The sequence below is a fragment of the Bos indicus genome, chromosome X, assembly GCF_029378745.1.
Source record: "Bos indicus isolate NIAB-ARS_2022 breed Sahiwal x Tharparkar chromosome X, NIAB-ARS_B.indTharparkar_mat_pri_1.0, whole genome shotgun sequence".
Taxonomy (NCBI): Eukaryota; Metazoa; Chordata; class Mammalia; order Artiodactyla; family Bovidae; genus Bos; species Bos indicus.
This window is the reverse complement of record NC_091789.1, coordinates 103,731,074-103,757,822: the sequence shown is the minus strand read 5'-3', so window position 1 is coordinate 103,757,822 and position 26,749 is coordinate 103,731,074. Positions and strand designations below refer to the sequence as shown.

Below are 26,749 nucleotides of genomic sequence, written 5' to 3'. Positions count from 1 at the left end.
CAAAATCTTGAAAACAAATGGAGTTACAGATAAATAGCCTGGAGACAAGGATTGAGAAGATGCAAGAAAGGTTTAACAAGGACTGAGAAAAAATAAAAAAGACAATATATAATGAATAATGCAATAAATGAGATAAAAAACACTCTGGAGGGAGCCAACAGAAGAATAATGGAGGCAGAAGATAGGATAAGTGAGGTAGAAGACAGAATGGTAAAAATAAATGAAGCAGAGAGAAAAAATGAAAAAAGAATTAAAAGAAATGAAGACAACTTCAGAGACCTCTGGGACAATGTTAAATGTCCCAACATTCGAATCATAGGAGTCACTGCTGCTGCTGCTGCTGCTGAGTCACTTCAGTCATGTCCGACTCTGTGCGACCCCATAGATGGCCTCCTACCAGGATCCTCTGTCCTTGGGATTCTCCAGGTAATAACACTGGAGTGGGTTGCCATTTCCTTCTCCAATGCATGACAGTGAAAAGTGAAAGTGAAGTCGCTCAGTCGTGTCCGACTCTTAGCGACCTCATGGACTTCAGCCTACCAGGCTCCTCGATCCATGGGATTTTCCAGGCAAGAGTACTGGACTGGGGTACCACTGCCTTCTCCACAGAAGAAGACAAAAAGAAAGTCTATGAGAAAATACTTGAGAAGATAATAGTCAAAAACTTCCCTAAAATGGAGAAGGAAAGAGTCACCCAAGTCCCAGAAACCCAGAGAGTCCCAAACAGGATAAACCCAAGGTGAAACACCTCAAGACACATATTAATCAAATTAACAAAGATCAAACACAAAGAACAAATATTAAAAGCAGCAAGGGAAAAGCAACAAATAACACACAAGGGGATTCCCATAAGGATAATAGCTGATTTTTTAATAGAAACACTTCAGGCCAGAAGGGAATGGCAGGACATACTTAAAGTGATGAAAGAGAAAAACCTACAACCCAGATTACTGTACCCAGCAAGCATCTCATTCAAATATGAAGGAGAAATCAAAAGCTTTACAGCCAAGCAAAAGCTGAAAGAATTCAGCACCACCAAACCAGCTCTCCAACAAATGCTAAAGGATCTTCTCTAGACAAGAAACACAGAAAGAGTGTATAAACTTGAACCCAAAACAACAAAGTAAATGGCAATGGGATAATAATTATCAATAACTACCTTAAATGTAAATGGGTTGAATGCCCCAACCAAAAGACAAAGACTGGCTGAATGGATACAAAAACAAGACCCCGATATATGTTGTCTACAAGAGACCCACTTCAAAACAAAGGACACATACAGACTGACAGTGAAGGGCTGGAAAAAGATATCCCACACAAATAGAGACCAAAAGAAAGCAATAGTAGCAATATTCATATCAGATAAAATAGACTTTAGAATTAAGGCTGTGAAAAGAGACAAAGAAGGACACTACATAATGATCAAAGGATCAATCCAAGAAGAAGATATAAGAATTAAAAATACACATGCACCCAACATAGGAGCACAGCAGTATGTAAGACAAATGCTAACAAGTATGAAAGGCGAAATTAACAATAACACAATAGTGGGAGATTTTAATATCCCACTCACACCTATGGATAGATCAAATAAACAGAAAATTAACAAGGAAACACAAACTTTAAATGATACAATGGACCAGTTAGACCTAACTGATATCTATAGGACATTTCACCCCAAAACAAAGAATTTCACCTTTTTCTCAAGTGCACAGGGAAACTTCTTAAAGACAGAACACATCCTGGACCATAAATCTATCCTTGGTAAATTAAAAAAAAAACAACTGAAATAATTCCAAGCATCTTTTCTGACCACAGTGCAGTAAGATTAGATGTCAAATACAGGAGAAAAACTATTAAAAATTCCAACATATGGAGGCTGAACAACACACTGCTGAATAACCAAAAATCACAGAAGAAATAATAAAGGAAATCAAAATATGTATAGAAATGAATGAAAATGAAAACACAACAACCCAAAACCTATGGGACACTGTAAAAGCAGTGCTAAGGGGAAGGTTTATAGCAATACAGGCTTACCTTAAGAAACAAGAAAAAAGTCAAATAAATAACCTAACTCTACACCTAAAGCCGGAGAAGGCAATGGCACCCATCTCCAGTACTCTTGCCTGGAAAATCCCATAGACAGAGGAGCCTGGTAGGCTGCAGTCCATGGGGTTCTGAAGAGTCGGACACGACTGAGCGACTTCACTTTCACTTTTCACTTTCATGCACTGGAGAAGGAAATGGCAACCCACTCCAGTGTTCTTGCCTGGAGAATCCCAGGGACAGGGGAGCCTGGTGGGCTGCCGACTATGGGGTCACACAGAGTCGGACACGACTGAAGTGACTTAGCAGCAGCAGCAGCTTATAGTCTGGAGAAGGCAATGGCACCCCACTCTAGTACTTGTGCCTGGAAAAATCCCATGGACGGGGGTGCCTGGTGGGCTGCTGTCTATGGGGTCTCACAGAGTCGGACACGACTGAAGCGCCTTAGCAGCAGTAGCAGTAGCAGCACACCTAAAGCATCTAGAAAAGGAAGAAATGAAGAACTCCAGAGTTAGTAGAAGGAAAGAAATCTTAAAAATTAGGGCAGAAATAAATAAATGCAAAAGAAACAAAAGAGACCATAGAAAAAAATCAACAAAGAAAAAGCTGATTCTTTGAGAAGAAAAATAAAATAGGCAAACCATTAGCCAGACTCAACAAGCAACAAAGGGAGAAGAATCAAATCAACAAAATTAGAAATGAAAATGGAGAAATCACAATGGACAACACAGAAATACAAAGGATCATAAGAGGCTACTATCAGCAACTACATGCCAATAAAATGGACAACTTGGAAGATATGGACAAATTCTTAGAAAAGTATAATGCTCCAAACTGAACCAGGAAGAAATAGAAAATCTTAACAGACCAATCACAAGCACAGAAATCGAAACTGTAATAAGAAATCTTCCAACAAACAAAACCCCAGGACCAGACAGCTTCACAGCTGAATTCTACCAAAAATTGAGAGAAGAGTTAACACCTACCCTATTCAAACTCTTCCAGAAAATTGCAGAGGAAGGTAAACTTCCAAACTCATTCTATCAGGCCACCATCACCAACTAGACAATGATGCCACAAAAAAAAAAAAAAAAAAAAAACAACGAAAGAAAACTACAGGCCAATATCACTGATGATCATAGATGCAAAAATCCTTAACCAAACTCTAGCAAACAGAATCCAACAACATATGAAAAACATCATACATCATGACCAAGTGAACTTTATCCCAGAGATGCAGGGATTCTTCAATATTCATAAAACAATCAGTCTGATACACCACATTAACAAATTGAAAGATAAAATCCATATGATTATCTCAATAGATCCAGAGAAAGCCTTTGACAAAATTCAACGTCCATTTATGATAAAAAAACAGGCATAGAAGGAACATAACTCAACATAATAAACGCCATACATGTTAAATCCACAGCAGGCATAGAAGGAACATACCTCAACACAATAAACGCCATACATGTTAAATCCACAGCAAACATTATCCTCAATGGTGAAAAATTGAAAGCATTTCCCCTAAAGTCAGGAACACGACAAGGATGCCCACTCTTACCACTACTATTCAACATAGTTTTGGAAGTTTTAGCCACAGCAATCAGAGAAGAAAAAAAAATAAAAGGAATCCAGATTGAAAGAGAAGAAGTAAAACTCTCACTGTTTGCAGATGACATGATCCTCTACATAGAAAACCATAAAGACTCCACCAGAAAATTACTAGAGCTAATCAATGAATATACTAAATTTACAGGATATAAAATTAACACACAGAAATCCCTTGGATTCCTATACACTAACAATGAGAAAACAGAAAGAGAAATTAAGGAAACAACTCCATTCACCCTTGCAATGAAAAGAATAAAATACTTAGGAATAAATCTACCTAAAGAAACAAAAGACCTATATATAGAAAACTATAAAACACTGACGAAAGAAATCAAAGAGGACACAAATAGAGGGAGAAATATACCATGTTCATGGATCAGAAGTATCAATAGAGTGAAAATGAGTATACTACCCAAAGCAATGTATATATTCAATGCAATCCCTATCAATCTACCAATGGTATTTTTTAGAGAACAAGAACAAATAATTTCACAATTTGTATGGAAATACAAAAAACCTCGAATAGCCAAAGCAATCTTGAGAAAGAAAAATGCAAGTGGAGGAATCAACCTGCCTAACTTCAGACTATACTACAAAGCTACCATCATCAAGACAGTATGGTACTGGCACAAAGACAGAAATATAGATCAAAGGAACAAAACACAAAGCCCAGAGGTAAATCGATGCATCTATGGACACCTAATCTTTGACAAGTAAGTAAGAATATACAATGGAGAAAAGATATCTCTTTAACAAGTGGTGCTGGGAAAACTGGTCAACCACTTGTAAAAGAATGAAACTAGAACACTTTCTAACACTATATACAAAAGTAAACTAAAAATGGATTAAAGATGTAAATGTAAGACTAGAAACTATAAAACTCCTAGAGGAAAACATAGGGAAACACTCTCTGACATAAATCACAGCAGGATCCTCTACGACCCACCGTCCAGATTAATGGAAATAAAAGCAAAAATAAACAAACAGGACCTAATTAAACTTAAAAGCTTTTGCACAATGGAGGAAAGTATAAGTAAGGTGAAAGACAGACTTTAGAATGGGAGAAAATATTAGCAAATGAAGCAGCTGGCAAAGAATTAAGTTCAAAAATATATAAGCAGCTTGTGCAGCTCAATTCCAGAAAAATAAACGACCCAATCAAAAAATGGGCCAAATAACTAAACAGACATTTCACCAAAGAAGACATACAGATGGCTAACAAACACATGAGAAGATGCTCAACATCACTCATTATCAGAGAAATTCAAATCCAGACTACAATGAGGTACCATCTAATGCCAGTCAGAATGGCTGCTATCAAGAAGTCTACAAACAATAAATGCTGGAGAGGGTGGAGAGAAAAGGGAACCCTCTTACACTGTTGGTGGGAATGCAAACTCATACAGCACTATGGAGAACCGTATGGAGATTCCTTAAAATACTGGAAATAGAACTGCCATATGTCCCAGTAAGCCCACTGCTGGGCATGCACTCTGAGGAAACCACAACTGAAAGAGACATGTGTATCCCAATGTTCATCACAGCACTGTTTAAAGTAGCATGGGCATGGAATCAATATAGATGCCCAATGGCAGACGAATGGATATGAAAGCTGTGGTACATATACACCATGGAATATTACTCAGGTATTAAAAAGAATGCATTTGAATCAGTTCTAATGAGGTGGATGAAACTGGAGCATATTATACAGCGTGAAGTAAGTCAGAAAGAAAAATATGAATATAGTATATTAACGCATATATATAGAATTTAGAAAGATGGTAATGATGACCCTATATGTGAGACAGCAAAAGAAACACAGATGTAAAGTACAAACTTTTGGACTCTGTGGGAGAAGGCAAGGGTGGGATGATTTGAGAATAGCATTGAAACTTGTATATTACCATATATGAAACAGATCACCAGTTCAGGTTTGATGCATGAGACAGGGTGCTCAGGGCTGGTGCACTGGGATGACCCTGAGGGATGGGAAGGGGAGGGAGTTGGGAGCGGGTTTAGGATGGGGAACATATGTATACCCATGGCTGATTCATGTCAATGTATGGCAAAACCCACTACAATATTGTAAAGTAAATAGCCTCCAGTTAAAATAAACAAATTAATTTAAAAAAAACACACACACATACACAATGGGGTACCATCTCACACCAGTCAGAATGGCTGCTATCATAAAGTCTACAAACAATAAATGCTGGAGAGGGTGCGGAGGAGAGGGAACCCTTGTACACTGTTGTTGGGAATGCAAACTCGTACAGCCACTATGGAGAACAGTGTGGAGATTCCTTAAAAAACTGGAAATAGAACTGCCATACAACCCAGCAATCCCACTTCTGGGCATACACACTGAGGAAATCAGAACTGAAAGAGACACATGTACCTCAGTGTTCATCGCAGGGCTGTTTATAATAGCTAGGACATGGAAGCAACCTAGTTGTCCATCGGCAGACAAATGGATAAGAAAGCTGTGGTACATATTCACAATGGAATATTACTCAGGTATTAAAAAGAACACATTCAAATCAGTTCTAATAAGGTAGATGGAACTGGAGCCTATTATACAGAGTGAAGTAAGTCAGAAAGAGAAACACCAATACAGTATATTAACGCATATATATGGAATTTAGAAAGATGGTAATGAAGACCCTATATGCGAGACAGCAAAAGAGTCACAGATGTAAAGAACGGACCTTTGGACTCTGTGGGAGAAGGCGAGTGTAGGATTATCTAGGAGAATAGCATTGAAACTTGTATATTACCATATGTGAAATAGATCTCCAGTCCAGGTTCGATGTATGAGACAGGGTGCTCAGGGCCGGCAGACTGGGATGACCCTGAGGAATGGGATGGGGAGGCTCAGTATGGGAAACACATGTAAACGCATGGCTGATTTTTGTCAAAGTATGGCAAAAACCACTACAATATTGTAATTAGCCTCCAATTGAAATAAATACATAAATTAAAAATAAAAAAATAAAAATAATGGTTCTATATGATGATCTTTTACTTTTACCTAGTTTGTTTCACTTTTTCCTATTTCATATTTAGTTCCCCCATTTCATTTAGCTTATTTTTTCCAATTTCTCCATCTCTTCTTTTTCTTTTGATGTTCTTTGTCAAGACTTTATCAAGCATAGTAGAAAAGCTTTTGTATACATATGTATAACTAATATGTATAATATATATTTTAGAAAATAGACAATTTTGTCTACTAAAAATGTATGACATTTTGATTCCATACTTTTGGCTGAGTATGAATAGAATGTTACGTTTCTAGTTTAAGATATATATATATATATATATATATATATATATATATATATATATATATATGCAACAAGCAATGAAGGTTTACTGGATAACATGGGGAACAATAGTCAATATCTTGTAATAACCTATAATGGAAAATAATTTCAAAAATAATGTGTGTATATGTATAACTGAATCACCTGGCTGTGCACCTGAAACATTATATGTCAACTATACCTCAATAATACATATATATATATATATATATATATATATAAAGAAAAAATTAAAAATAGAACTATTATATGATTCAGTATCCCTCTCTGCTGCATATATTTGGAGAAAACCATAATTCAAAAAGATACACGCATCCCAATGTTCACTGTAGCACTTAGCAAAAACATGGAAGCAACCTAAATGTGCACTGACAGATGATTGGATGAAGAAGATGTGGTATATGTATACAATGGAATATTACTCTGTTATTTAAAATATTGAAATAATGCCATTTACAGCAACATCCATGTACTTAGAAATTATCCTACTGATGTATGTCAGACAAAGACAAATATTATATCATATCACTTATTTGTGTAATCCAAAATGATAGAAATTAATTTACTTATAAAACAGAAAGAGACTGACAGACTTAGCAATCAAACTCATGGTTACCAAATGTGGGGGAGTGATAAATAAGGAAGCTGGGATTACCACATATATACTACTATAGAAAATCAATGAGGACCTACTATGGAGCACATAGTCAATAATCTGTAATAATCTATGTGGGAAAAGAATCTGAGAAATAGATATATGAATATATATAACTAAATCACATTGTTCTACACTCAAAACTAATGCAATACTGTAAATCAACTATATTCCAATATAAAGTAAAAAAAAAAAAAATAATAGAAGTTTTACCTAAAGAAGAAAGTCTTTTCTGACTTCACATGCACTAGTAGATAAACAACTCATCATATCCCAAGAAAAACCACAGTAACATTGTATTCCAAAAAGAAAATGATAGCTCACCAGAAATCAAACTTAAAAGTCATGGAATAGTTAAGATTGGCAGTGATGGCACAGTAGAAAGACCCGAAGCTAATTTCCTCTCACACCAACACCAAAATCACAACTATTTATAGAAAAAAAAAAAAATCACTGATGAAAAAACCTGGTACCTACCAGAAAAATTTCTACAACAAAAGATATAAAGAAGCAATCAAAACCATATTGGTAGAAGTAACTGTTCTCATTACAGGCAAGTCTCAGTATAGTCAAATATCCCTGTGTTGGTGGCCCACAAACAGAATAATTACAATTGTAGAGGCTCTCCTAAATTAGGGAGATGTCTGAGCTTGACATTGGACTCTGAAGCATTGGGGTCCTGTGTTGGTAAGACAAGGGCCCAGAGCAATTGACTTTGACAGTCAGTGGGGCTTACTCTCAGGAGTGTCAGAGGGCTGGTAAACAGGGACTTAGAGAGTGTACCAGACACTGAGCAAACTTCAGCTCATCTGAGGGAAACAGGCACTGGAAGCTGCCATTGTTGGCAGTTTGTTTTACCATGTGGACACTAGTGATGGCAGGTGCCAATGTTGAATTTTCCCTGTATCTTATGAGCCCCAGGGTCTAGCCCCATTCCGGCCCAAGGGACTATAGGTTGCAGTACTGGAATACCTTGAATCAAGCAACTAACTACATAAGGACACAGCCCTACCCACCAGCAGACAAGCAACTTTAAGACCCTTTGAGTCCCCAAGTATCTCTGGAAATGGCCATTCCTAGCAGAGGGCCTAGGACTCAGCTCCACTCACCAGTTGGCAGGAACTAGCCCCAGAATCCCAAAATCTTCTAGAATTTTCTGAAGGACAAGGCCTTCCATGGAGTCTACTGTAGTGTTTCGACCAGCTGTACCTACTTGGGGCAGACACTAGACACAAGAAAACCACAGTCCTGCAATTTGTGCACCCAACCTGCCCACCAGCAAGCCAGACCCCATGTTATGATGAGCTGGGTCCTGGAAATGCAACACCAGTAAACCTGCTCTAGGCTTGGGGTCAGCGTAACCCCCCAATAGACAGAAACTAGCCATGAGAAAATAGCAGCTATGCATCTGGTTGACACAGCCCACCCAGTAACAGGCTAGATTCTGCACTAGAATCAGCTGGGCCTTGGCCACACTAACCAGCAGGTCAATAGAAACTTTAGGATACTTCAGAATGTATAGTGAACTGTGTCATGAACAGGCCAACAAGCACCAGTGATCCAACACCAGCTCTGGGATACCTAGGACTTATAACCAGTCTCTAGGCCACAACACTGCATGAAAGTGGACCAGCACTAGACCCAGGACCTGGCTTCACCCACTAGCAGGCAGGCAAAAGCCCTGGGTTCTGCTGAACTTGACTCTATCCACCAGTGACTAAGCACTTGCACCAGAGCACCCCAGGTTTCCACAGTCAATCTTGTGACCAAGTCCCATAAACCAGCAGCTAGCAACCTCATTATAAGGTAAGATGTAGCAACCAACCAGACTGGGGGCCAACCAAATTTATCAGACTGCCCGTATAACCAGGATAATACAAAAGAAAGACCCACAAAGCCCAATATAGCAGGAAGCCTTAGAACATATATCTTGGTTTATGAGCAAGGAGTTTGCTGCTAGGATGCATTAGGACATTTTCTTAAAAGGGCTACTTCTTTTTTTTATTATCAACTTAACTGTTATTTTAAAAATTTATTCATTTTTAATTGGGGGATAATTGCTTTATGACGTTGTCTTGGTTTCTGCCATACATCAACATGAATCAGACAGGTATACACATCCCTCACCCTCCCTCCAGACTGTCACAGACCACTGTGTTGTGCTCCCTGTGTCATAGAGCAAATTCCCACCAATTATCTATTTTACATATGGTAATATATATGAGTTTCAATGCTACAATCTCAAATCATCTCACTTTCCCCTTCCCCCACTGTGTCCACAAGTCTGTTCTCTATGTCTGTGTCTCTACTACTGCCCTACAGATAGGTTCATTGCTATTGCTGAACCTACAGATAGGTTCATCATACCACATTCCTAGATTCTATATATATATATGTGTTAATATACCATATTTGTTTTTCTATTTCAGACTTACTTAGTCAGTCAGTTCAGTCGCTCATACGTGTCTGACTCTTTGTGACCCCATGAATTGCAGCACGCAAGGCCTCCCTGTCCATCACCAACTCCTGGACTTCACCCAAATTCATGTCCATCGACTCAGTCATGAAATCCAGTCATCTCATCCTCTGTCAACCCCTTCTCCTCCTGCCCCGAATCCCTCCCAGCATCAGACTCTTTTCCAATGAGTCAACTCTTTGTTCGTAGTGATGCTTTCTAAGCCCTACTTGACTTCACATTCTAGGATGTTTGGCTCTAGGTCAGTGATCACACCATCGTGATTATCTGGGTCGTGAAGATCATTTTTGTACAGTTCTTCTGTGTATTCCTGCCATCTCTTCATAATATCTTCTGCTTCTGTTAGGTCCATACCATTTCTGTCCTTTATCGAGCCCATCTTTGCATGAAATGTTCCCTTGGCATCTCGAATTTTCTTGAAGAGATCTCTAGTCTTTCCCATTCTGTTGTTTTCCTTTATTTCTTTGCATTGATCGCTTAGGAAGGCTTTCTTTTTTTTTTATTTTTTATTTTTTTTATTAGGAAGGCTTTCTTATCTCTTACTATTCTTTGGAACTCTGCACTCAGATGCTTCTATCTATCTTTCCTTTTCTCCTTTGCTTTTTGCTTCTCTTCTTTTAACAGCTATGTGTAAGGCCTCCTCAGACAGCCATTTTGCTTTTTTACATTTCTTTTCCATGGGCATGGTCTTGATCCCTGTCTCCTGTACAATGTCATGAACCTCCATCCATAGTTCATCAGGCACTCTATCTATCAGATCTAGTCCCTTAAATCTATTTATTACTTCCACTATATAATCATAAGGGATTTGATTTAGGTCATACCTGAATGGTCTAGTGGTTTTCCCTACTTTCCTCAATTTAAGTCTGAATTTGGCAATAAGGAGCTCATGATCTGAGCCATAGTCAGCTCCTGGTCTTGTTTTTGTTGACTGTTATAGAGCTTCTCGATCTTTGGCTGGGAAGAATATAATTAATCTGATTTTGGTGTTGACCATCTGGTGATGTACATGTGTAGCATCTTCTCTTGTGTTGTTGGAAGACGGTGTTTGCTATGACCAGTGCATTTTCTTGGCAAAACTCTATTAGTCTTTGTCCTGCTTCATTCCATATTCCAAGGCCAAATTTGCCTGTTACTCCAGGTGTTTCTTGACTTCCTACTTTGGCATTCCAGTCCCCTATAATGAAAAGGACATCTTTTTTGGGTGTTAGTTCTAAAAGGTCTTGTAGGTCTTCATAGAACCATTCAACTTCAGCTTCTTCAGCATTACTGGTGGGGGCATAGACTTGGATTACTGTGATATTGAATGGTTTGCCTTGGAAACGAACAGAGATCACTCTGTCATTTTTGAGATTGCATCCAAGTACTGTATTTCGGACTCTCTTGTTGACCATGATGGCTACTCCATTTCTTCTAAGGGATTCCTGCCCGCAGTAGTAGATATAATGGTCATCTGAGTTAAATTCACCCATTCCAGTCCATTTTAGTTCACTGATTCCTAGAATGTCGATATTCACTCTTGCCATCTCCTGTTTGACCACTTCCAATTTGCCTTGATTCATGGACCTGACATTCCAGTTTTCTATGCAATATTGCTCTTTACAGCATCGGACCTTGCTTCTATCACCAGTCACATCCACAACTGGGTATTGTTTTTGCTTTGGCTCCATCCCTTTATTCTTTCTGGAGTTATTTCTCCACTGATCTCCAGTAGCATATTGGGCACCTACTGACCTGGGGAGTTCCCCTTTCAGTATCCTATCATTTTGCCTTTTCATACTGTTCTTTGGGTTCTCAAGGCAAGAATACTGAAGTGGTTTGCCATTCCCTTCTCCAGTGGACCACATTGTGTCAGCCCTCTCCACCATGACCCGCCCATCTTGGGCGGCCCCACAGGCACGGCTTAGTTTCATTGAGTTAGACAAGGCTGTGGTCCTAGTGGTCCTTTGGTTTCCCTTGTGGCTCAGCTGGTAACTGCCATACAGTACGTAACAAGAAAGCAGTAACTGAGTAAAATCATAGAAAGCCACCAAATTAAAATAGCAGATAGAAACACAAGGAAAAAGAAATAATAGAGATATAGATCAACCAGAAATAAAAGTTTACATGGCAGTACTGAGTTCTTGATAGCAATAATCATTCTAAATAAAATTGGTTGAATATATCAATCAAAAGATACAGAGTGGCTGGATAAATAAAGGAAAAAACAAGACAACTATATACTGCTTCTGGAGACTTATCTCAGCTCTAAAGGCAAACATAGGCTCAAAGTGAAGCAAATCGCAGTCAAAAAAAAGTAGATGTTGCCATACCATATCAGAGAAACAGACTATGCCAAAAAATTTAACAAGATACAAAGATGGACATTATAAATGATAAAGGGTACAATTCATTAAGAAGATATAAAAATTATAAATATATATGAACCATGTTAAGGAGTGACAAATATATATAAAGGAATTATTAACAGAATTAAAGGGGTACATTAAAAGCAACACAGTAAGTGTAGCACATGTTAACATGCTGTTACATCAATGGACAAATCATCCAGGCAGAAAGTCTTCAAGGAAACAGGAGCCTTAAAGAAAACATTAGAGCACACAGATTTGATAGGTTGGTACTGACTACTTCTTAAAAATACAGCAGAATATACATTCTTATCAAGTGTGCATGGAACATTCTCAGTGATAGATCCTATGCTAGGACACATACACAAAAAGTCTCAATAAATTTCAGAAGGCTGAAATCATATCAAGTCTTTTTTTCTGATCACAGTGGCATATTCATTAGAAATAAGCTACAAGAAATAAGCTGGAAAAAATTACAACTACTTAGAGACTAAAAAATATGCTACTAAACAACTATTGGGTCAATGAAGAAATTAAAGATGAAATAAAAACATGTGTGTGTGTGTGTGTGTGCTAAGTTGCTTCAGTCGTGTCTGACTCTTGGTGACCCTGTGGACTGTAGCCTGCCAGTCCACAGGATTCTCCAGACAAGAATACTGGAGTAGGTTGCCAGGCTGTCCTCCAGAGGATCTTCTCAACTCAGGGAACAAATCCATGCTTCTCATGTCTCCTACATTGGCAGGTGGCTTCTTTACCACTAGCACCACCTGAGAAGCTCCAAAATTAAAACATACCTGAAGACAAATGAAAATGAAAACCTGACATACCAGTATTTATGGGAGGCAGCAAAATCAGTATGAAGAGGGAAGTTTATAGCAATTCAGGCCTACCTCAGGATACAAGAAAAATCTCAAAAAACAACATAACCATAAACCTAAAAGCACTATAAAATAAACAACAAACAAAGCTCAGAGTTAATGGAAAGGAGGAAATAATAAAGACCAGAGCAGAAATAGAGGAAATAGAGATGAAACAGACAACAGGAAAATATGAATGAAACTAGGAGCTGGTTTTTTAAAAGATAAACAAAATTGACCAACATTATAGCATAACTCATTAAGAGAAAAAATATAGAAGGCTCAGCTAAATAAAATAAAAAACAAAAGAGAAGAAATTACAATGGATACCACAGAAATACAAATAATTATAAGACAATACTGTGAACAGCTATACAGCAACAAATTAGATAACCTAAAAGCAGCAGTGGCATCCCACTCCAGTACTCTTGCCTGGATAATCCCATGGATGGAGAAGCCTGGTGTGCTGAAGTCCATGGGGTCGCTAAGAGTCAAACACGACTGAGCGACTTCACTTTCACTTTTCACTTTCATGCATTGGAAAAGGAAATGGCAACCCACTCCAGTGTTCTTGCCTGGAGAATCCCAGGAACAGGGGAGCCTGGTGGGCTGCCGTCTCTGCAGTTGCACAGAGTCGGACACAACTGAAGCGACTTAGCAAAAGCAGATAAATTTTTAGAATTATACAACTGTCCAAGAGTGAATAATGAAGAAATGGGAAATATGAATAAACTGATCACTAGTAAAGAGACTGAAGCAGTAATCAAAAAACTCACCCTGAGGAAAAAAAATCAAGAATCAGATCCCTTAACAGGTGAATTTTACCCAACATTAAAAGTTGAGTTAATGTCCACCCTTGTCAAATTGAAGAGGAGAGAATGCTTGCTAACACATTTTATGAGCTCAATATTACCTAATACCAAAACCAGACAAGAGTAATGCAGTAATTAAAAAAAAAAATTGTATAGGTCAGTATCTCTAATGAACACAGACACAAAACTGGTTAACAAAATATTAACAAAACATATACAACAATACATTAAAAGGATACAATGTGGACAATTGGGATTTATTCTAGGAATGCAAGAATGGTTCAACATTCACAAACCAACCAATGAGATATACCAAATCAACAAAATTAAGAATAAAAATTATATGATCATCTCAATAGGTGCACAAAAGGCATTTGACAATATTCAATACTCATTTATGATAAAAACTCTCAATAAAATGGGTATAGAGTAAATGTACCTCAACATTATAAAAGTCATATATGACAAGCCCACAGCTAACATCATATTCAACAAAGAAAAACTGAAAGCTATACCTCTATGATTAGGAACAAGACAAGGATGCCCACTCTTGCCAGTCTTATTCAATATGAGAAGTCCTAGTCAGAGAAACTACAAAAGAAAAAGAAATAAAAGGCATCCAAATTGGAAAATAAGATCTAAAACTGTAACTATTTATGGATGACATGATTTTATATATTAAAAATCCTAATGCCTCCAGCAAAAAAAAAAAAAAAAAACTATTAGAAATAGTAAATTAATAAAGTTGCAGGGTACAAAATTCATATGCAAAATCTTTTGAGTTTCTACACCTTAACAACAGACAAGCAGAAGGAGAAATTAAAAAGAAAATAATCCTATTTACAATCACAATAGAAAGAATACCTAGGGATAAATTTAACTAAGAAGTGAATGACCAGTTTGCTAAAATCTATGACACTGTTGAAAGAAACTTAACAAAACACAAAGAAATGGAAAGACATTCCATGGCTGTGGATTAGAATTAACATTACTAAAATGTCCATATTACCAAATCAATCTACTGATTCAATTCAATCCTTATCAAAATCCTGATGATATTTGTCACAGAACAAAACATCCGAAAATCTATGTGCATCCTGGGCTTCTCTGGTAGCTCAGATGGTAAAGAATCTGCCTACAATACAGGAGACCCAGGTTCAATCCCTGGGTCGGGAAGATTCCCAGAGAAGGCTATGGCTACCCACACCAGTATTCTTGCCTAGAGAATTCTATGGAGAGAAGAGTCTGGTTGGCTGCAGCCCATGGGGTCACAAAGAGTCAGACACAAATGAGCAACTAACACTTTCACTTTTCACTTAAATAGCAAAATAAATTCTGAGGAAAAAGAACAAAGTGAAAGTATTCCCCTCCCTGATTTCAAATCATACCACAAAGCTACAGTATCAGAAACATCACAGCATTGGCAGAAAAAAAGATACATAGAACAATGAAACAGAATTGAGGGCACAAAAATAACCTCATGCACATATGGACAATTAATTTATGATAAAAGAGCAAAAAACATACTATGGAGAAAGGTAGTCTCCTCAATAATTGGTGTTAGGAAAACTGGACAATCCACGTGTAGGGAAAAAAAAAAAAAAAAGAAACTAGACCACTATCCCATAGCAGACACAAAATTCAACTTAAAATGGATCAAATCCTGGAGTATAAGACCTGAAACTATAAAACCCCTAGAAGAAAACATAGGCAGTATGCTCTTTGACGTTGGCCTTAGCAATATCTTTCTCCTCAGGCAAGGAAAACAAAAGCAAAAATAAACAAATGGGACTTCATCAAACTAAAATCTTCTGTACAGTAAAGGAAACCATCAGCAAAATGAAAGGACAACCTACCAAATGGGACAAGTCATTTGCAAATATATGATATGGGATTAATATGTAAAATATATAAAGAACTCATGTAACTCAGCAACAACAAAATAAACAACCTGATTTTTTAAAAAATGGGCAGAGGATCTGAACAGACATTTTTCCAAAGAAAACATACAGATAGCCAACAGGCACATGAAAATAAGTTCAACATCACTAATTATTAGGGAAGTCCACATCAAAACCCCAATATATCATCTCACACCCATCAGAATGGCTAGTATCAATGGCAGGAAACAAGTGTTGGAAAGGATATAGAGAAAAGTGAACACTCGTGCACTGCTGATTGGAATGTAATTTGATGCATCCACTATGGAAAACAGTATGGAGATACTTCAAAAAGTTAAGAAAGAAATACCATATTTTCCAGCTATTCTACTTTTGGGTATTCATATGAAGAATGCAAAAATAATAGTTTTAAAAGATACATACCACCCCTATGTATGTTGCAGATTTATTTACAATAGCCTAGGCACAGAAACAACCCAAGTGCTCATTGATGGATGGATAAAGAAAAGAAAAAAATATATATATATATATACAAATATACACATAATACATATATATACAACAGGATACTACTCAGCCATAAAAAGGCAAAATCTTGCCATTAGTGACAACATGGATGGATATTAAGGGTTTTATGCTAAGTGAAATAAGTCAGATGGAGAAAGGCAAATATGATTTCACTCACATGTGGAATAAAAAGAAAAACAAAAAAGATAAACACAGAGATACAGAGAACAGGGTAGTAGGAGATGGTAAGCCCATATATAGACCCATTGCAACAGGCTCCAATATAGCTCATTACAGCACTGGCTAGAACCTTACATTGTTGATGAAAAGGGTCAGGGAAAAAGGCAGAGCTGTTTCTTGAAGGAAGTAGATAGAGGGATTGGGCTGGAAGTCAAGCTCTGCCTGCAGAGAGAAAGGGAGAAGCAGTGCTTCTATCCCACAAGAGGGTCAGGCTCAGTCTGGCATTACACATAACAAATTAGATAACACATTCCCTTAAACCCACATATCCCCTTCCTTAGAATCTATTCTGTAGACTTTTATGGAATAAAGTGATTTAACTGACTGCATCCTGGAACCTGCATGGGAAAATGGATGTTCAGGGAGTCTCACCTAGGTGACGATGACACTAAGGGAGGAGAGAAAGGCTTTGTCTTGAATGCCCCAATTCATTGTTCCTTATATTTTAGAACTGTCTTTAAGTGAATCAAAGGATCTAAGCTTTTTAGGCAAATTATGGTTTGTTTATCTGAGTTTGAGTAAACTCTGGGAGTTGGTGATGGACAGGGAGGCCTGGTGTGCTGCAGTCCATGGGGTCGCAAAGAGTCAGACATGAGTGAGCGACTAAACTGAACTATCTGAAATTCAAATTAAAAAGTACTTTGGGATTGATATAAACAAAAATACAATATACCAAAACTTATGGGATACAGAGAAAGAACTGCTAAAAAGGAAATTTATAACTGTAAGTGCATTCATTAAAAAGAAAGACTTAATCTTATACCTTATGAAGCTAAAAAGGGAAGGCAAATTAAACCCAAAGTTAGCATAAGGGAAGAAATAATAAAGATTAAAACAGAGATAAATGAATATCAACAAAACTAAAGTTGGTTCTTTGAAAAGATTAATAAATTCAATAAAATGTTAAGTTAAACTTATTAAAAACAATGAGAGGGTGCTCATTTTGGCAGCATATATAATACAGTTGGAATGATACAGGGATTAGCATGACAGGTGTAAAATAATAACATGCAAATTTGTGAATCATTCCAAATTTTGCTATGATTGTAGAGCATTAATGTTTTCGCCATAACAGCAAACAGCAAAATGGTAACTGTATGAGTAGAGGATGTGCTAACTGATCTTGTTGTGGTGAGCATTTCACAATATTTACATGTATCAGATCATCACACTATATACCTTAAACTTACACCATGTTATATGTCAATTATATCACAATAAAACTGGAAAAATGCCCCTCAAATCCCTAAAAGTAACAGAAATGCATCATTTAATATGTATTATCCAGTTTATGTACAAGATGCTTTTGACATTAAACGAAGGTATTTTGGCCTCAAAAAATAAAAGAGGAAAGTCTCAAATTACTAAAATCATAAATTAAGTTGCTGCCAAGTTGCTTCAGTCGTGTCCGACTCTGTGCGACTCCATGGACTGCAGCCTACAAGGCTTCTCCATCCACAGGATTCTCCAGGCAAGAACACTGGAGTGGGTTGCCATTTCCTTCTCCAATGCCATGAAAGTGGAAAGTGAAAGTGAAGTCACTCAGTCGTGTCTGACTCTTAGCGACCCCATGGACTGCAGCCTACCAGGCTCCTCCATCCATGGGATTTTCCGGGCAACAGTACTGGAGTGCGATGCCATTGCCTTCTCCCATAAATTAAGTTAGGGATTTTATTATTGAACTTATATAAATAAAGAAAAATACTAGAGAAAGTCATGAACAATTGCATGTCAACAAATTAGATGAAATGGAAAAATTTTTAGAAACACACAAACTTCCAAAAATGACTCAAGAACTAAAAAAGTTGAACAGACCTATAACAGTTTTTGATTCAGTAATCAAAAAATTCCCAACAAAGAAAAATTCAGGACCAGATGGCTTCACTGGTGACTTCTACTAAACATTGAAGAATTAACAATAATTCTTTTCAAACTATTCCAAATGTTGAAGAGTATGGAACATGCTCAGCTCATTCTATGTGGTCACTATAACCTTGATACCAAAGCCAGACCAGGACATTATAAGAAAATAAAACTGTAGATTAATATGCTTTATGAATATAGATGCAAAAATCCTCAACAATATACTAGGAAACTAAATGCAGCAGCATAGTAAGAGGATTATATACCATGACCAAGTGGGATTTACCCTAGGAAAGCATGGTTGGTTCAAAATCTGAAAATCAATCAGCGCTACACACCACATTAACAAAATTAACAAGAGGGAGTTCTCTGGTGGCCTAATGCCCTGGATTCTGAGCTTTCACTACAATGGCCTGGGTTCAATCCCTGGTCAGGGAACAGAGATGCCTCAAGCCGTGTAGTGTGGCCAAACAAAAACAAACAAAAAATAAAATTAAGGAGAAAATAACACATAATCATCTGCATCTCAACATGATTCAGAAAAAACATTTGATATAATCTAAAACACTTTCGTCATAAAAACACTCAACAAACTAGGAACAGAACGGAATGTCCTAAACATGATAAAATGAAGTCGCTTCAGTCGTGTCCGACTCTGTGCAACCCCATAGACAGCAGCCCACCAGGCTCCCCCGTCCTGGGATTCTCCAGGCAAGAACACTGGAGTGGGTTGCCATTTCCTTCTCCAATGCATAAAAATGAAAAGTGAAAGTGAAGTCGCTCAGTCGTGTCCAACCCTCAGCGACCCCATGGACTGTAGCCCACCAGGATCCTCCATCCATGGGATTTTCCAGGCAAGAGTACAGGAGTGGGGTGCCACTGCCTTCTCCCAAACATGATAAAGGTCATTTGTAAAATAAAATTATAACATATTCAATGGAGAAAGACTGAAAGATTTCCCCCTAAGATAAGGAACAATATAAGGATGCTCGCTTTCACTACTTCTATTCAGCACTGGAAGTTCTACATAAGGCAAGAAAATAAAAGGCATCCAAATTGGAAAGGAATAATTAAAACAATATCTATTCAGAAATGATATGATCTTACATATATAAAATCCTACAGAATATACAAAATAAACCATTAGACTTAATAAATGCATTCAGTTCTGTCTTGTACTCATTGAATTGTGATCAGTGAGCATGGCACCCTGTACTTAACACTTTGTGGGGAAAGTAGAACAAACTATATCAGCACATTCTCTTTCTCTGTTTTTCCTTCTCTTTGTCAGGGAAAAGGATAAGAAAGAAGAGAAATACATAAGGAAAGACTAAAAGGAATGAAACAACCTACACCTTGACTGGTTGTACTACTATAAATAAACTATTGTTTCTTGTTTATTTCCCTAAGCAAGTAACTACAAAGCCCTGAAAACCAATGGGAGTGTGGTCTTGCTTTCAGAGGCAGCAAGGAATGGATAATCTGGGAAAGAATGTCCTACTCCATAGCTTGGGTTATGGAGATGATGTCAGCTATACAAGGAGAGGCAAAGAAGCTGAGGCCTTGGGGTTTGCTGTAAGAAGGATGAACAGCTTAGGAACTTACTGAATGTTGTAGGGCACAGTACTAGGATTTAGTACCCCATACATAGTGAAGCCTTTATAGAGAGGGTTCCTGAAGTCTGGTTTCCTCTGAACCAAGAAAGGCCACACTGAATGGGTTTTCTCATATATTCTGTAAGAAAAGAAAAACAAGCCAAAAAATTAAAAGCAGCAAGCAGGTAACATCAATAGATTTGCTGAACTTGACAATCATCTAAATTCTATTAACAAGTAACCTAAGACAGAAGGCTAGGATATGATACAAAGAAAATAAAAATAAATGGTAATGAAGAATGATAGAGTAACAAATTATCTGGGCTTCAACTTATCCATTTTTAAAGAGATTAGAAAGTGTTCCACATTGAAGAGAAACATGTGTTGAGTATATATGCAGAGACTCTCTGTCTCTGCCACAGAGTAGTGACGTAATCTTAGGGATGTCCCTAGCCCTTTCTGGGCCTATTTTCTCATTTGTATAATGTGATCTTTAAGGTGTCTTCCAAATCTTGGATTCCATGAATAACCTTTCCAGTTTTAAAAAATCTAGAATTCCTTTTAAAAATCTGGTAAATTAACAGACAAGAGGTAAATTTCTGGCTTTTCTATATTTTATTTTGAGCCAGCTTCTCCTCCCCTCAGAAGGTACAAGACAGTGAAAGACAATGTAGCAATTTATATTGGCAAATATTTGTGAGTTATCCTAGGTGTGCAGCACTGATTTTGATATTTATATTACAAGACTGATTCTTCTTATCCCTTAGCTGAGTCCCTGGGGAGCGACTTAGTTAACACATAAAAAGCATGGAATTCATTGTCCCCAATGAAAGCTGCTGTGTATCCACACATGGGAAGTTCATTTGCTCATACAGTGTCAAAGAAAGCTCTAGGAGGACAACAAAGAGAACTGATATGGGGTATATGATGTAAAAATTATAGTCTCGTAACTTTTAGAATCCTCAGACCATTTCAATGAGGCCAAAGGAACTGTATATGCATCTTTCTCATTTGTTGTTGGTTGAAAAAAGAAAAAAAAATCTTGCAGTGGTAACGTAAGTAGTATTTATTAACTATTTACTATGTGTCAAACACTGTCCCAGACTCTACTTAAAATACCCTATTAAATTTCATAATAAAACCTTGTAAGATATTTTAGTCCCAAAATAATAATGAGAAAATGAGACAAAAATTAATTTGCAAAAAGTCACATAGCTAGTAGGTGACAGAGCCAAAATCTTAACCCAGGTCTCTGTGATCCTAGAGTCCATGTCTTTTCTTTCATGGATGAATGATATGTCTGCTTGTTTTATATAACCACTATTAAAGCATATGTTAAAATTTTTAATCTTTTACATGTAGATTCAGATTTGTGTGAGGAATGGGTTGACGATATATTAGCCTCATTTTAAGAGGGTGGAGAAAAAGTATACGGAAAAGATCTCTGATTTTAGTGCTAGAAAAGCAGGTCAGAGACAGAACAAATGTGTTTATAAGCATTTGGGAAGAGGGTAAGAAAGTTCTAGTTGCAAAATGAAATAGAAATGTGCACAGAAGGTACTAAGTAACTACAGATTTTGAAGCAGCAAAATTCACCACTGTTCTCAGTGTTAACAAGAAAACAGAATTAGAGATATCATCTGACTTATCCAAGATATATCATAGCAGGGCCTGAGAACTTTATTTTTTTAATTTAAATTTATTTATTTTAATTGGAGGCTAATTACTTTACAATATTGTATTGGTTTTGCCATACATCAATATGAATCCACCACGGGTGTACACGTGTTCCCAATCCTGAACCCCTCTTCCACCTCCCTCCCCGAACCATCCCTTGAGCTAACTGCTACTCAGTTAACAACTCTGAAACTAGAGTCGATTGTGAGATAGTCACTTCCCCTCTCTATTCTTTTCTTCTGACTCTAAAACAAGGAGAATGCTATTCCCAGAAACTCTGTATTGTCAACTTCAAAAATTATTTACATTTTATACACTGTGAGCATGTTAGAGTTTAAGTCCAGTACCAATTCAAGTGCCTATAGGAGCTGGGGAAGTAACATATGAAGTGAGCTGAGAATAAACAACAGAGAATAGTGAGAATTGTGGCAAACAGTGAGCTTGCTTCATTCAAATGGAGCAGGCTATTATTCAGCTCCAACTGATTATTGCCATTAGAAAATGCAGGTCCAATACTGCCAGAGTTCCTCATATTGCAGAATATTTTGCCACAGTGGCTTTTTGATTTTGGAAAAAAATCCTAAAACAACTGGATTTTTATGTGAAATATCATGATATTTAAATGCTGACTACTAATTAACAGTTTAAAAAATACTCTACAGATGAAACAGAATATACCTGTTAAGCCAGACTTGGCCTATGACCTGCTATTTAGTGATCTTAGACACAAATGATAAAGGATAGTAGCTAATGACTACTCATACACTCATTCCTTATAAAATCCTTGCACATCCATTGCTTTATTGGTTCCTTATGATAGATCTGAAAATTATATATTATTAACCCTATTTTACAGATAAAGAATCTGAGGTTTTGAGGAATACCCATACAAATACCAAGTGTTTTATGCTTCAAAAATTATTTTTATAGTTGTCATCTCCTCCCCTTTTGTGAACTGCTGTCCCAAATTCAGGGTGACTAGTAAATTTATACTGATATCCTCTCCCTATTCAGTGTTTTCTCACAAACTGAATTCACCTCAGATCATCTCGATCCTTCTGGCAGTTTCCAAGGAAGTTCCCAAACTGGCAGGAGAAAACATGGTCATGAATTTCCAGCAGGAAATTTTCATTAAATTCAAAGGCACATGGAAATTGTTCCATTAATTGCCAGATACAGTCTAGGAACTGTGTGAAAATAGGGGATACTTCTTTAGAGTCCCCATCCAGGTGGCCACACCTAAGAGATACAAGTAAAGGTAAAGAAAGACAATGATTAACATCAGGGATTACACTGTTTGGAACAGGCTATAGCAAGGTCACCTTCAGTTTCTGTATTGGAATTGGTAGGGAAATACCTAATGCCAAAATACAACTTAGAATCTCAAAGTTCATTAATCCCAGTGGACCTCTTAGCCACCAGCAACTTTCACTATTATCCAGATTGTAAACCTTTTGGTCATCTATTCTATTTCCTTTTATATTCTCTACAATAGAACTTTCTACAATGATTGAAATGTTCCATATTTGTGCTGTCCAATATGGCAGTCACTATTAAGCACTTTAAATGTGGCTAGTATGACTAAGGAACTGAATTTTCAATTATATTTAATTTCAATTAATTTAACAGTTACATTTAGCTTAATGTGAACAAAGGTCATATCTATGTTGTTTACTGGACAGTGCCTGGTGTAAAAATAGTATTTAATACATTCCTTAAATGAATGAAAAAAATCTCATCCCAGAACTGTTTAATGTTTTCTCTCCCATGATGCTCTTTCCCAACTCTACCATCCACTAGAAGCCCTAATCCACTGTAAACATACATGGCATCCTTAACTTCTACACTGAATTTTCTATCTTTTGATATAATTGAAATCTACCTCACCAAGGACACTACTTCTTGGGCCCCAAATAAAATGGAGAAGGCTCGTCATTCACTCTTCATGTATCATAATCCTAAAAGAAAGCTGAAGTGGGATCAATTTTCTCCTCATTACCACTGCATTCAACTACTCCTTTTACTCTCTTAAAAATACTTCCATTATGGGTCATGCTCATTCATTTTCCTCAGTGTTATCTTCTACAATATTTGGGTCACTTCTCTACATTTTCTGAAGAATCTGACTCCAGTTGTAAGTACTTATCTTTGGAGTAGATGCAGATGACCTACACTGGCTTAGACTCTTTAACTAACTAATCTACTTCACCGATCTTTACCTCTATCTACTTCACATCAGGCTTGTGTATCCATGGCATCCATGTTTCTTGATGTTAGCTAAAGGTGCTTCCTCCACTTTGAAACCTTAATATCAATATCCTGTTCTGATCACCACATATTATATTTCCAAAAGCTGCTCAACTTACCTCATCGAGCCCTCATCTTTGGACCTCTCTACTTGCCAGATTCCTCCTAGCTTCCTTACTATTCTATATTCTAGATCTTCCCCCACCAACTATTCTTTCCCCATTTTCTTCAACTTTCTGGTCTTTTTTGTCATTATTTTCCTTCAAAATCCAACCACTGAGGAACAAACAAAGCTATGTTCTCTACTTCCACATCCTGACTGATGAATGCTGCTTGAGAAAAATTTAAAACCAGGCAAATTGACAACTTAAGTCTCCATACTCAGCTGGAATTTAATTGCTCCCAAGTAACCTTCATTAATGGGCTTCCCTGATAGCTTAGCTGGTAACGAATACACCTGCAATGCAGAAGACCCGGATTCAATTCCTGGGTCGGGAAGATCCCTTGGAGAAGGGATAGGCTACCTACTCCAGTATCCTTTGGCTTCCCTGGTGGCTCAAACAGTAAAGACTTGGCCTGCAATGTGGGAGATTTGGGTACAATCTCTGGATTGGGAAGATCCCCTGGAGGAGGACATGGTAATCCACTCCAATATTCTTGCCTGGAGAATCCCCATAGACAGAGGAGCCTGGCAGGCTGCAGTCCATAGGGTCGCACAGAGTTGGACACGATTGAAGCAACTAAACAGCAGCAGCAGCAACCTTTATGTATATCCTTAACACAGTTTTCCCATTAACCCTTAACAGCTCTTGCAAATTTTAAGCTATCTTCTGTAACCCTGACACATTTAACATTGACGTCTACAGTATTAATGAAAACGATCAAGGCCATCAAGTAAAAATATCTAACTTCTGCCTTGGACATTTACAAACCTAGTTCCTTCTCCACCTGTCCTTCCATGTAGTCTCCACTGAAGAGGTGTTCTTAGTTATCAGTTCAGTTCAGTTACTCCGTCATGTCCAACTCTTTGTGACCCCATGGACTACAATACGCCATGCTTTCCTGTCCATCACCAACTGCCGGACCTTGCTCAAACTCATGTCCATCGAGTGGGTGATGCCAACCAACCATCTCAGCCTCTGTCATCCCCTTCTCCTCCTGCCTTCAATCTTTCCCAGCATCAGGGTCTTTTCCAATTAGTCAGTTCACATCAGGTGGCCAAAGTATTGGAGTTTCAGCTTCAGCATCAGTCCTTCCAATGAATATTCAGGACTGATTTCCTTTAGGATGGACTGGTTGGATCTCCTTGCAGTCCAAGGGACTCTCAAGAGTCTTCTCCAACACCACAGTTCAAAAGCATCATTTCACGCCAGTCAGAATGACTGCGATCCAAAAGTCTACAAGCAATAAATGCTGGAGAGGGTGTGGAGAAAAGGGAACCCTCTTACACTGTTGGTGGGAATGCAAACTAGTACAGCCACTATGGAGAACAGTGTGGAGATTCCTTAAAAAACTGGAAATAGAACTGCCTTATGATCCAGCAATCCCACTGCTGGGCATACACACTGAGGAAACCAGAAGGGAAAGAGACACGTGTACCCCAATGTTCATCGCAGCACTGTTTATAATAGCCAGGACATGGAAGCAACCTAGATGCCCATCAGCAGATGAATGGATAAGAAAGCTGTGGTACATATACAGAATGGAGTATTACTCAGCCATTAAAAAGAATACATTTGAATCAGTTCTAATGAGATGGATGAAACTGGAACCTATTATACAGAGTGAAGTAAGCCAGAAAGAAAAACACCAGTACAGTATACTATCGCATATATATATGGAATTTAGAAAGATGGTAACAATAACCCTGTGTATGAGACAGCAAAAGAGACACTGATGTATAGAACAGTCTTATGGACTCTGTGGGAGAGAGAGAGGGTGGGGAGATTTGGGAGAATGGCATTGAAACATGTATAATATCATGTATGAAACGAGTCACCAGTCCAGGTTCGATGCACAATACTGGATGCGTGGGGCTGGTGCACTGGGACGACCCAGAGGGAGGGTATGGGGAGGGAGGAGGGAGGAGGGTTCAGGATGGGGAACACAGGTATACCTGTGGTGGATTCATTTCGATATTTGGCAAAACTAATACAATATTGTAAAGTTTAAAAATAAAATAAAATAAAAAAAAAAAAAAAAGCATCAGTTCTTCGGTGCTCAGCTTTGTTTATAGTCCAACTCTCACATCCATACATGATTACTGGAAAAACCACAGCTTTGACTATATGTGGAACTTTGTCAGCAAAGTAATGTTTCTGCTTTTTAATATGCTGTTTAGGTTGGTCATAGATTTTCTTCTATGGAGCAAGGATTTAATTTTCTTCTTAAAGGAGCAAGCGTCTTTTAATTTCCTGGCTTCAGTCACCATCTGCAGTGATTTTGGAGCCCAAGAAAATAAGGTCTCTCACTGTTTCCATTCTTTCCACTGTTTCCACATCTATTTGCCATGAAGTGATGGGACCAGATGCCATGGTCTTAGTTTTTCACATGTTGAGTTTTAAGACAGTTTTTTCATTGTC

General features: G+C 37.6%; 1 protein-coding gene and 1 non-coding gene across 3 annotated transcripts in view; one reads left to right on the top strand and one right to left on the bottom strand.

Annotated features, from left to right (window-relative positions):
- Positions 1–26,749, bottom strand: part of MTMR8 (myotubularin related protein 8) — a 287,800-nt gene that overhangs the window by 151,418 nt on the left and 109,633 nt on the right. The window contains exons 11-12 of one of the 2 annotated variants that reach the window (XM_070783784.1): positions 22,959–23,159; positions 20,254–20,382 (exon numbers count right to left, since the gene is read on the bottom strand). In XM_070783784.1, the coding sequence (XP_070639885.1) occupies positions 20,254–20,382; positions 22,959–23,159 (330 nt within the window). The remainder of the gene's footprint in view (positions 1–20,253; positions 20,383–22,958; positions 23,160–26,749) is intronic. The other variant, XM_070783785.1, reaches the window with a different exon arrangement.
- Positions 17,720–17,823, top strand: LOC139181789 (U6 spliceosomal RNA). Its single transcript, XR_011565528.1, has one exon. It is a non-coding gene; the product is annotated as a U6 spliceosomal RNA (small nuclear RNA).